This window comes from Aspergillus clavatus, genomic scaffold, assembly GCF_000002715.2.
Source record: "Aspergillus clavatus NRRL 1 1099423829750 genomic scaffold, whole genome shotgun sequence".
Classification (NCBI taxonomy): domain Eukaryota; kingdom Fungi; phylum Ascomycota; class Eurotiomycetes; order Eurotiales; family Aspergillaceae; genus Aspergillus; species Aspergillus clavatus.
Window position 1 is genome coordinate 648,051 of NW_001517110.1, and position 11,778 is coordinate 659,828.

An 11,778-nucleotide genomic window follows, 5' to 3' on the forward strand; every position below is an offset into this window, starting at 1 on the left:
ATTCTGATCGTCATTCTCCTCCTCTTCGAAGTCATTTTTATATGATTCCGAACCTGGAGCCCTTGACGCAGGTGACATCAGCCCGTGTTTGCTGACTTGGAATGCATAAGCCATGTCTGATTACACAACATACAAACCTGATGCTGAGTCCGCGGATGAGATTGACTCGACTTAATATATCGTCTCCCTACTCTTCATCCGAATTCGCCTGGTAAACCCTCCTATCCCACTCCTCCTCCGCCGCCGCCGCCGCCTCCTCCTCCTCACCACTCTCCATAGCACACACACACCACCAAAACCACAATGTCTCTTTTCTACATATTCGCCGTTCCCCTCTCCCTCATCATTCTATACCTCGCCTGGTACCTGCACGTCCCATGGAATCTCCCCCGCCTCCCCCGGATCCCCTTCTACGTCTCCATCCTCGGTCTCTGGAGCGACATGGGCCAAGACGAGATCTACGAGCGCTGGCTGCGCGCCCCGCTCGAGAAGCACGGCGCCGTGCTGATCTGGTTCGCCGGCCGCTGGAGTATCCTCGTCACTCGCCCGGACCTGCTCACAGACATGTTCCGCAACGAGGACCTGTACGCGAAAGCCGGCAGCCAGAAGAAAATCCCCTGGTCCGTGATCGCGACGCTGGTCGGTGATAACATCATCAACTCGCACGGTGACACTTGGAAGCTGTACACGTCCATCATGAAGCCCGGGTTGCAGAAGAAGACCTTCGATTCGCGGCCGCTACTGGTGAAATCGAGGCGGTTCGTGGATAAGATCCTCGAGGATCAGGCGACTGCGGGCAAGCAGGGAATCCTTGTCAATGCGTATGTGCAGAAGTGGGCGGTGGATGTGATGGGAGTGAGCTTTTTGGATATGGATCTACAGGTAGAAACAATTTACCCTGCCCCCTATCCTGGCCTTCACCTCCTACATCGCCCGGGATCTTGTGAACCTTCGAGTAAAAGAGCTAACTGGCCCGAAAGTCTCTCGAGAAGCCTCACGGCGCAGTTCGCCTCGAATCCATCCAATCCGTCATCAAAATGACGCTTTTCAGACCCCTGTTCTTCAACTTCCCGGACCTCGATCAGTTCGCCTGGCTGCTGAGCTCGCGCAAGCGCGCCTACGAGATCATGCACGAGTTCGGCGACACCCTCGCGGATAAGGTGCTCGCGCAGATGGACGACGCAACCGCCAAGGGCCAGAAGCCCGAGGAGGAACAGGTCGTGCACATGCTCGTCGCCGCGTACCGCGACGGGCGGCTCACCCAGAAGCAGTTCAAGGATAATCTGAAGATCGTGTTTCTGACCGCGCACGAGAACGCGCAGCAGCTGGTGAATTCGATGTTCTGGGAGATTGGGAAGAATACTGCACGTCCCCCCCCCCTCCTCCCCAACCCCTTCCTCCTCTTTTCTTTCGTCAGCTTTTTTATTTTGTGATAAGAGAACAATGAGACTAATACAATAGGGTGTTCTTGTAGGAGGTACAAACCCGTCTTCGCGCCGAGATCCTCGCCACGGGGACCTCCAATCCCACCGCCGACATCGTCAACCCCCTGCCATATCTCACCTCAGTCATCTACGAGCTCATGCGTCTCTACCCGCCCGTCTCCCAGCTCATCAACCGCGTCACGACGGCCCCGGCGATGCTGGGCGGGCAGATCCCCATCCCTGCGCGGACGTTTGTCGGCTGGAATTCCTACGGGGTGCATGTCAACCCGCAGGTCTGGGGTGCGGACGCGCAGGAGTTCGTGCCTGAGCGCTGGGGCAGCACGGTGAGTGAGATGCATGCGCGGTTCCGCCGGGAGACGGTGCGCGGGACGTATATCCCGTTCAATGCGCATTCGCGGAAGTGTCTTGGGCAAGCGTTTGTCTTGTTGCAGATGAAGATTCTGATGTTTGAGTTGTTGAGGAGGGTGGAGTGGAGGGTTGATCCGGGGTATAAGTTGAAGATGACACCGGTGAGTTCACACTCTTCTTTTTGTTTTGTTTTTTTTTATTATGTTGCTTGCGAGGTATAGTTGCTGATTGCGGTTATCAGGGCGGAATCTTGGCTCCATTGGGCTGTCGGGTGATTCTCACTGAGATCCAAGAGAAGGAAAAGTGATGGTAAAAGCCAATGGACAGGCTGTTTTGAGTAGGCATAGGAAAAAAGTTCAAATTAGAAAATACAACCGACATACTAAGTTCCACCCCATGGTATCACAACGCATCCGTCCAGATCATAGGTCATAACCTCTGTCGAGGCCCGGTAACAGCAAAGAGTCCCAGCGGCTTCGTACTAAAGGCTCCGTTGTAATTGATCCCCTCCACTGCAGTCTGGTACTGCTTATCCGCCAGATCAAAGTTCACCTCCCTGAGGATCGTGACGAGGACCATAAAGCACCATTCCCACGCAAAGCGCGTGCCGAAGCACTGGCGCTTGCCGTTGCCAAATCCTTTCTTGACGCCGGCCGGCAGCCGTTCGTAATTCTCACCCACCATCCGCTCGGGGATGAACGCGTCCGGTTCCTCGAATACCTCGGGGTCCCGGTTCACAGCGGACAGCAGTGCGATCATCGGCTGCTTGTTGGGGATCTGATACTCGCCGCCAGCCAGCAGGACCGGTTCCTCCTGGCCGGGGATGGGCTCGATGTTGAACCCTGGCGCGGTGGCGCAGAGTCGCAGCGACTCACGCAGGATGGCTTCGCAGTAGGGCAGAGAGGCGAGATGCCTGTGTTCCAGCTGGTCGATGACGACGCCATCGATCTCCTCGCGCGCGCGGGTAATTTCCTGCGGGTGCTTCATGAGGTAGTATAGGGCGAAGGAGACGAGATTGGGGGACGTCGCACTTCCAATAAAGATGTTGATAATCTCATCGAGGTGCTGGCTGTCCGTGAGGGCCAGGCCCGTCTGCGGGTCCTTGCCGTGCAGGAGGGCATCCAGCAGGTCCTTCTTGTCGGTCGGATAGGCACGACGCTGGGCGACAATCTCGGCGGCGTAGTCGCGCATAGTTCGGTTGTAGGCGTTGAAGCGACGCTGGTAGATGAGCCAGTTGAGGAGCTTGGGGCGGGCAGCTCGGCGCATGGCTTCATTTGTCGCGGCATCCATGGCCTTGATAACCGACGGCTCCTGTCCCTCGAGGCAGTGGATGCGCTGGTCAAAGAAACAGAGCATGTTGGCGGCATGGTTCAGTCGGTCCAGGTCGTTGCAGACGTTGACCCGTTGTCGCGGGCCGGCCGTCCATTTCTGGATGAGATCTTTAGTGGTCTCGCGCATGCCTGCAAAGGCCTCCGCGACAGCGTCGGGGGAGACCAGCGGTGCCATGATACGGTGTGCAATGCCCCAGCTTTCTTCATTGTGGTACGCTGTGAACAGACTGTCGTGGACAGCCTGGCGGATCTCGACGATGGGACCCGTTACACATTTACGGAAGCGCTTCTCATCGCAGATCTCCTCGAGAAGCTTCGCACTGGTAACGAAGACGATGTCGTGGCCGACGACGCTGATTTTGAAGATGGGACCTGTACAGTAGTCCTGTTAGCCTTGGTTCCTACTTCCCAAGCATTGCTCGCCAGCCACGTCAGGAAAACATACGATACTTGACCGCTAATTTGTTGAAGGAACCCCAAGTATTGCCCGGTTTGAGATCGAACAGATTACCCAAGATCGGGAGACCTGGTGGTTGCGGAATCGGCGTCGGCATCCTGGTATTTCTGATCCAGGAGATCAAATCCTCTTGTTCTCCTGCTCCCTCACAGCTGCTTATTTATTTTTGTTTGGTTTTGTTTTTTCTTCTTCTTCCTCCTTTTCGCCCAAGAAAATCGCAAATTCAACCCGACAGAAAATGGCAGGGCCAGCATCTTAAATGCAAATCCACCACGCACCCCAGCAGCCCAACTCGGTCTGTGAAACCCCATTCATTTGACCCATTTCAGACTTTCAGCTTCAGCTCATCCTGCAGTAATCTGCAAGTCTGCAGCACGGTGATTGGTCTTTCTGGAGAGCTGCAGAACTCGATTGTTGTCGATTCGCGCGACGATCTTTCGATAGTGGGAGAGCTCGTCCTCTCCGTCGTGCTTAGGAACTCCACTAGATGCACTCTGCGCTCTCCCAGTGGCTGCACTCTCGTTTACTACACAGATCATGGTTCATCACGAGCTCGGGCTCCTTGCGTGCAAACTTCGAAGGAGCCATTCCTGATGGATAGATTTGATGGAAGAGTCTGGTGGTGATGTCGAGGGAATGTGGCTGGCGGCGCCGGGTGATCATCTCGTGAAAGTAGGACTAGGGACATGACGACGAAAGACATGGAATACTGTACTCTGTCGGTGGCAGGGATGAATATTTCGGGATGCAGATAAATGAATGACCAGTCAACCCGGGGATTCCTTCTGAATGAGAGTACTATGTTAGTTGCGAATTGCGACCGGGGGATAAAGACATCAGTACATACAAAACCAGCTGCATCTCCAGCGCATCAAATGGCGTCCACTAGTCGTTTTGAAAGAAGCAGAGAATGGAGACCAGTATCTACGAAGTATTGGATTATTTCGAGGACAAATAGATTGTTTTTTTCCCACAAAAACTTCGATTCAGAATATTACAGGCAAGTGCCAACGAATTCGTTCCATGTATCATCTATATTATTATATTTATTATCTAACGAACAGGCAATAAGCAGCCCGAGAAAGCAGAAACGCTCAACGAATCATCATAGTCCATAGAGGTTGCCGAATCCTTCAACTCCGAGTTTGCACAGCCGGTCATAATCTGGAAGTCCAGGAAGTCCACGATCAAGGAGATTTTGATGCGGTGAATTCGAACATGCGTGGGCTTTCCAGCAGCACAAATGATTCGTACCGTAATGCTCGATCAATCGGAATGGCGTCTGATCCCTGCGTCATGGTGCTGTTCCATACACTGCGGTAACCGTCAAAGAGACGCCGCCAGTAGCACGCTTCGGCGGCTTTGGTCAAGTACCGTTCACGGAAGGTCTTGACGCTGTTGTTGGCGATGCGTTGGGCGACATCCGTTTCTTGCAGAAGCGGCTCTATTTTCGCGGCAAGATCGCTGAAGTCGCGTTCTACTTCCACAAAGTTCTGACTGGGTCCGTCCGCCACAAGGAGGTAATGGTGGTGCTGGATATACTGCAGTTTATGGGCTACTATGACAGAGGTGCAAGCCTGACGATATTTCAGCGAGGCGGAATATGATCGACCTACAACACATCGCATTGGATTCAGTACTGGAAATGGAAGACAAAAAAAAAAAAAAAAAAAAAAAAAAAAGGACAATGCTCACCTTCCACATGTGCGATGAACATATACTTGCAGTGATCCTCCATCTTGATCGCATTGCTCGTGTCTTGCTGCCAATTGACCTGTCTCACATCGCCCCACGGTTTCCCCCGGGCTGCTTCCATCAAGGCACGTCGCAGTTTGGGTGCGAAACTGGGTTTGCCGCGCCAGACCAGCTGCCGTTTCTTCTCCTCCCACGGAACATCGGCCTGCCGAATGTAACCGACCACTTGATCATAAGGTCCAATTGCATTGTCCGGGTTGTCCCAAGCCCAAAAGCCAAAGTCCGGCATCAGCCAGACGGCCTCCTCCGTCGCTGTGCGGGCAAGCGTCCAGACTGGATGATCCGCGCTGGTCACGTCCTCCACCTTATCCTCCACGGAGAAGACGAACTCGAAATCAACGCGTGAGGCTCGATGAGGGTCGGCGACCAGCGCGCGGTGGATCGAGCTGAGCACAGCTATGATCTTTCGTCGGTGGTCCTCGCCGACGGATCGGGCTGCAGCGACATACAACTCCCCCCGGTGGATCAATGCCCGTGCCATCCCATATTTGAGTTTGATATTGTCTAAATCCTCCATAGCGAGTGCGCCGTGTGATCGCCAGTATGCGACTCCGCGCAATACATCTTCGTATAAGCCGGGGAATGCAGCGTCGCATTGATCTCGATCGAGGCTTTCGTTGTTCGCATCGCGTTCGTACTCAAACTCCCAATGTGTCGATGGGGTTAGCTGCGTGATAAAGCTATGCTTGGCGCATGACAAACAGCTCGAGCATTGGAAGGTGGTTGCAGTCTCGCAGGCACAGTGACCGGCGGGAATCAATTGCGTAAGGAGGGGGTGGATGTAATCTCGGTCCGAGTTCATGCCATACCAGATGGCGACGATGAATCCTACGCTGAGGGCACCAATAACATAGATCAGACAGAGCAGGATCCCCTGCCGCGGCCGCCAGCGAGAACAGCTAGGGAGCACCATTACTGAGCGTGAGATCGTGGAGCAGTCAATCTCAACTCTCAACGGGTTAGTTGCATTGTCTGTAAGTATGTCTGCCGTCTGGAACAGCTCAACAGGCCCTGACACGCAAGACCACGGGAGGGCAAGAAGCTAGCAGCTAAAAAAGAAAAAAGAATGGGAAGGAGACAGCGACCGAACCGGCCGATGCTTTTCGTAGAACGAAAAAAGGATACTTCCCCAACAAGGGACACAAGCCAACAACGACCGCAAGGCGTCTCCATTATTATTAGCACCGACGCCGCCCTCATGTTCCCTAGAAAATGGCTTAGCTATTGAGATTTAGTCAGTCATTGAATCGGATTGGCCCATGGAGGATGGCTTTAATGGGTCAGAAATTCGAACCAGCCATGGCGGACGTGTCAATCTTTCCCAGAGTGACAATGATGGACAAGCTCTCGTTGATCTTCCAGGAAGGAAAAGGGACGACCAGAGTAAGTGGCGCGCAGAGTCACCACCAAAGACAACGCCGCAGAGCCCTCTTTGGAGAGAGAGGCTGTGTCCACCTCGACTTTCCAATTGTCGTTTCTCGGAGTTCAGATCCCCCAAAGTAGACTGCGACATGTCTGACCTTGACCATCAGATACAAACAGCTTCTGACGCAACGGGCCAAAAACCATGGATGTCGCCGATTGCCAAGCTCTGATGTATCTCGCCGTCTGGTTCTCTTCTGGTGATCTTAATTTAGCAGTGGGGAGCAGTTAATTATTGGCATTTTGGTGGTTACCGAGACAGTCTCAAATGAGCAGGTGTCATTTCGATGATGCATTATTGGATGGCTCTTTTGATGAACACAGATCATTATTGAAGATACCACGGAGGATCAATTATTGATGGTTCGTTCTACCTTCAATCAATCGATAGACTTGTCCTCTTCTCCAGCAGTCAGCTGACTAACTGAGTGACTGCATCTTCATTCTGATTGTACAAAAGTACAGAAAAGACCAGAGTTCGGAGCTGGGACATTGATAGCACAGTTGCGATACTGCTTCATTATGCATAGCTCGATTGATTGTCTACACCCATTATGAAAAAGCGAGCTCGGATTTCCTCTACCAGTCTAAAAGCATAAACAAAAGAGTTATAAAACCAGGGTATATCCATCCAAACGCCCAGTTGCAATGCTGCCTGAATACTACCTCCCACGGAATTTGCCTTGTTCCAAAAAAAAGAAAAAAATGGAATCATGTCCTGCCATAGTTGCGAACTGCTCTGGATCCGCCGCTACGACTTCCTGCTGGTCCAGGTGTTTCTGTGGCTTCGACATCAGGGCTGAAGCCAAGGCGTCGTCTCCCTCGCCCACCTCGAACCCGACTGATCGCGTGTCGTAACAAACCGTCTGCCTCATCATCCAGCTCCATCTCGACCTTCTCGCTCAGCGTCTCTGTTTCGGGGCCCGTACTGGGTGGGTTGACTCGAGGAATTTCCTCTGCCCATTCTTCCTCAGTCATCCCACGGCGTCTTACGACTTTCCCTTTGCCGTGATCTCGCGAACGAGTCGAAGTGCGGCTCGTGGCCGGCCTCTCGACGTCATGGGATGGCTCTGGCTCTTCGTGACCCTCCAAAGCCCATATTTCAAGTGCACGCGAGAGCAGCGTGCCCGCAATGCCCGCACCTCCAGCAGCATCACCCCCTCCGCTAGCCCCAAGCACTCGCACAGCTTCGTGAAGAGCGGTCACAGCCTCCATGGTCCGGCCAAGTTCGAGCAGAACGAGGCCGCGCGAAGTATGCAACGACCCAATCAAGCCGCGGTCCTCGTAGCCTCCGACGCCAGATACTGCCACCCCGGATGCAGTACTACCACTGCCACCTAGGAACGGACCGTAAGCTGCGCCAGCACCACCGGCGCCAACACGAAGGCACTCATCAAACTCCGATAGAGATTCTGCATATCGCCCAATCCGGCGCAGGGCGTGACCCAAATTTGCTCGCGTGGCTACCCAGGCTCCTGGCTCGCAATGGAGGGCTGTTGCTAGTGTCAGGGACTGGTTGAATAGCTCTACAGCACCTTCAAGGTGGTTCTGATGATAAAGAACAACGCCAAGCTCGTTGAGCACCAGAGGATCGCCGCCGGGGGTTCCGCTCGAGGGGTTGCTGGGAATCGACGGTACCGTGCCCGCTGTCGCACCCGTAGACATGGCAAAGGCCGCAGATAGATACTCATGAGCCAAGGACATATTGTTCAACGCCAGATGCTGCATACCCAGGAACAGCTGCGGCAAGTGGCTGCCCTGGAACAGTCGGGCTGCAGTGCTGTACGCAGCAATGGCTTGATCATGTTCTCCCTCAGCTGCAAAGGTGTGGGCGAATCCAATCCAGGCCGGTGCCGAATGCAGGTCCAGCAAGGAAGCCTTGGAGAAAAAGCGGCGTGCTTCAGCTATCTTGGAAACGGATAGATAGTAGACACCGATGGCAAGATACGTGTATGGCTCCTCCGGCGCATGGTCGGCCAGCGTATGGGCAAGTAGGAAAAGCGCGTTGGTCGCGCCTGTTTCGTAGAGACAAGCCAGATGCAAGGGATAGACCGCCGGCGGGTGTCCAAGATGATTGTGCGCCGGTACATTTGGCGCGGTCGTCGTCTCCGTGGCCAAAATAGAAGAGGTCAGCTCCAGAGCCTCCGCAAACCGGCATTGCGTGTAAAGAGCTTCGGCTCGAGAAAGAAGAATGTCGGGGTTCTCTGCAAGATTATAATGTGTCGACAAAGTCTCAGTCGCATCCGACAAGATAGCTGGCGATGAGTACTTGGAGAGTCGAGTAGTGTAGAGCATCTTGGTGAAATGAGCCGCTTCCTGCACAACAGACGGGTCGGGGGACGAGATAGAATCGAAGTCGAGAGACTCGAGAAATTCCAGCTCTTCTGCAGGCGACATGAGAGAATTCTTCATCAACTGATCGAAAGCCTCGAAGCACTGCACATCAATGCGCACGGCATCCTTGTAGCAATCGCGGGCGCGATCGAAGGCGTTTTGTTTCGCAAAACAGAGGCCTCGCAGATAGCACATCGCCGCCTCGAACCGAACATTGTTTGCATCCTCCCTCGCCCGCTCCTCATTGCGATCGATTCGAGATCCCGTAGTTTTGCCGTTACGCAGGGTGAGGTGTTGTAGCTTTCGGCGGCTGTTGCTGCTGCGGATGAGATGGGTCGGATTATGGTCGCCCAACACTGACAAAGCCTGATCATATTGATTTTGCTTAATATAACAATGAGCGGCTAGGTAACGGCAAGCGGTGCTTCGCGCGATGAGATCCTTCCGGGACAAAAGAGCTAGGGCGCGCGTGTAGTTATTGTTAGAGAAATGGACTTGAGCGAGCCAGAAAGCATCCGAGTCGCTATCTTGTTGGGCATACTGTTAGTCTGTCATCTCGCTCCAAGCAATCGAGCTCAACTCACTTGTCAACGCGAGCACCTTATCCCCGATGTAAATGGCCGCGTCGTGTTGGCCTCGATTGAGCGCATCCTGACGCCAGGAACGCAGAAACTTTTCCATGACCGAGCAAGTCTTTCAAAGAAGAGGTCGGTGCAGGACAAAGGATTTCGAAGAAGACTGGCGATAGCAGAGACGCATTGATAGAGAGTATGTACTCCAAGTCTCAAGAGGTGGAGACACGCCCAATAAAGCAGATTCTCCGTTTCAAGAAGAACAGCCCTGAGAGGGGATTGATTGTTCTAAAAAGTAAGGAGACCCAATCCTACACTCTGACTTTTAGTGCAGGATGAGGAGGCAGCAAGAGTGCGTGATAAAGGCTGATCTGCTACTGCTTTGATTATTTACAGTTGGCGGCAGATCGCAAGCGCGTCGAATTGGCCCGTGCGTCCTGCCTGATCGGGCCATCCGTCTCCAGGCGGATCTCTGCATAAGAGGGTCAGTGCATAGTGAATTACTAAGTAGTGAATCAGTCACGTGGTTTATGCATCTCTTATCGCCGCTGTCAATATATACGCCTCAATCCAAGTTCTCCATTCCCCGTCAGAAGCTATTCCAGTCACTCGGTCCCTTTCACAAGTCCATAGTACTCGGATATCAGAGTACTTCCTGTAGAAACTTTGCAACTACTTATTTTCATTCCCAGTTTTACCACCGCACCGCAACAATGTCCGAAAGAAAAGTGCTCAGGTACGTCCACGCGAACTCTTAGCACAGAAGAACCTCAGCTAACAGCCCCTCAGCAAATACTACCCCCCGGATTTCGATCCATCCTCCATCGGAAGAACGCCGAAGCACCTGCCATCCACAGGCCCAAAGGTCATAACTGTGCGATTAATGGCACCCTTTTCCATGAAATGCACCCACTGCGGTATGTCCCCTACATCACGACTCGCGCCCCAAGAAAGCTAATTACTAACATGTCTGAAGGCGAATACATCTACAAAGGGCGCAAGTTCAACGCGCGCAAAGAGACCACGGATCAGAAGTACCTCAACATCCCCATTTATCGCTTCTACATCCGGTGCACGCGCTGCAGCGGCGAAATCACGTTCTTGACAGATCCCAAAGCGATGGACTACAAGGCGGAGAAGGGCGCGAAGCGGAACTTCGAGCCCTGGCGCGACGCCAAGGCCGACATCGAGGAGACGGAGCAAGAGACGCTGGATAGGCTGGAGCGCGAGGAGAATGAGGAGCAGGAGCGCCTGGAGCGGGACAAGATGGCCGAGTTGGAGGAGAAGATGCTCGATTCGAAGCGGGAAATGGCGATTGCGGATGCGCTGGATGAGATTCGGACGCGGAATGCGAGGATCGAGCGGAATGAGGCGCTGGGCGATGAGGCGGCGCTTGCTCATGTGCGGGATGAAGTTGATGAGGAGCGGTTGCGGATCGAGAAGGAGATCGAGGAGGCTGCTCGTCGTGCCTTCACGACAGAAACTGGTGAAAAGGTCAAGAGATTGGTTGATGAGGAGGCGCTTGGTGGAGCTCCTTTGGAGACTGAAACGCCGCCCGCGCCTTCATTCGCGAGGGTCAAAAAGCCGAAGAAGCCTTTAGTCAACGGTCTGGGCATCAAAAAGAAGCCCAAGCCATCTTTGGTATGATGCCATCTGCTTCGCAGTGATATTCAAGCTATCTTCAACCCTCGGCGTTGTGTTTTTTTACATAGGTATAGCGTGGCCATCAAAATTTCCAAAGCTATTGATATTAAACGTGGAATTAATCACTGCAATGACTTGTATATCCTAATCACGATACGCCATATTCAAATCAAACTATATCAAAGTGGTAAACAAACGTTGCTGCCAATGCAAAGCCCTGCGGGATCCAAGCTCAAAGAGAAAAATTGTAAGGAGCCAACAAAATGCGAAGAAAGAAACAATGATATCATAAGCAGGACGAGCATATCCCGCAGGGAAAGACAACCCAGAGCGCCACGCTAGAATGAAAATCCAGTAAAAAAATCAACCATGCCCTTCAACTGTTTCCCGAACCCATGAGACCTCCCCAGCGAACCCGATGCGATCCACCTGAAAGAGTCAAACGCCGACCAAAGAGTACATAATAAGAC

At 53.1% G+C, this 11,778-nt stretch overlaps 5 protein-coding genes across 5 annotated transcripts, besides 2 other annotated features; 2 read left to right on the forward strand and 3 right to left on the reverse strand.

Annotated features, from left to right (window-relative positions):
• Positions 1–303: 303 nt before the first annotated feature.
• xanG (cytochrome P450 monooxygenase xanG) lies at positions 304–2,100 on the forward strand (the record flags this gene model as incomplete). Its single annotated transcript, XM_001276268.1, has 4 exons — positions 304–882; positions 981–1,364; positions 1,475–1,954; positions 2,035–2,100. The coding sequence occupies 4 exons, from the start codon at positions 304–306 to the stop codon at positions 2,098–2,100; spliced, it is 1,509 nt and encodes a 502-aa protein (XP_001276269.1).
• A 122-nt stretch (positions 2,101–2,222) lies between these two features.
• On the reverse strand, positions 2,223–3,678 carry ACLA_002550 (putative cytochrome P450; the record flags this gene model as incomplete). Its single annotated transcript, XM_001276269.1, has 2 exons — positions 2,223–3,496; positions 3,570–3,678. 2 exons carry the CDS (start codon positions 3,676–3,678, stop codon positions 2,223–2,225), a joined length of 1,383 nt encoding a protein of 460 aa, XP_001276270.1.
• A 1,090-nt stretch (positions 3,679–4,768) lies between these two features.
• Positions 4,769–6,249, reverse strand: ACLA_002560 (uncharacterized protein; the record flags this gene model as incomplete). The annotated part of the gene is made up of 2 exons (XM_001276270.1): positions 4,769–5,220; positions 5,277–6,249. 2 exons carry the CDS (start codon positions 6,247–6,249, stop codon positions 4,769–4,771), a joined length of 1,425 nt encoding a protein of 474 aa, XP_001276271.1.
• Positions 5,236–5,262: a microsatellite.
• Positions 5,236–5,263: a microsatellite.
• A 1,220-nt stretch (positions 6,250–7,469) lies between the features above and the next one.
• ACLA_002570 (anaphase promoting complex subunit CDC16) lies at positions 7,470–9,773 on the reverse strand (the record flags this gene model as incomplete). Its single annotated transcript, XM_001276271.1, has 2 exons — positions 7,470–9,619; positions 9,677–9,773. The coding sequence occupies 2 exons, from the start codon at positions 9,771–9,773 to the stop codon at positions 7,470–7,472; spliced, it is 2,247 nt and encodes a 748-aa protein (XP_001276272.1).
• Positions 9,774–10,377: 604 nt separating this feature from the next.
• Positions 10,378–11,311, forward strand: ACLA_002580 (Saf4/Yju2 family protein; the record flags this gene model as incomplete). Its single annotated transcript, XM_001276272.1, has 3 exons — positions 10,378–10,400; positions 10,454–10,581; positions 10,641–11,311. The coding sequence occupies 3 exons, from the start codon at positions 10,378–10,380 to the stop codon at positions 11,309–11,311; spliced, it is 822 nt and encodes a 273-aa protein (XP_001276273.1).
• Between the last annotated feature and the right edge of the window lie 467 nt (positions 11,312–11,778).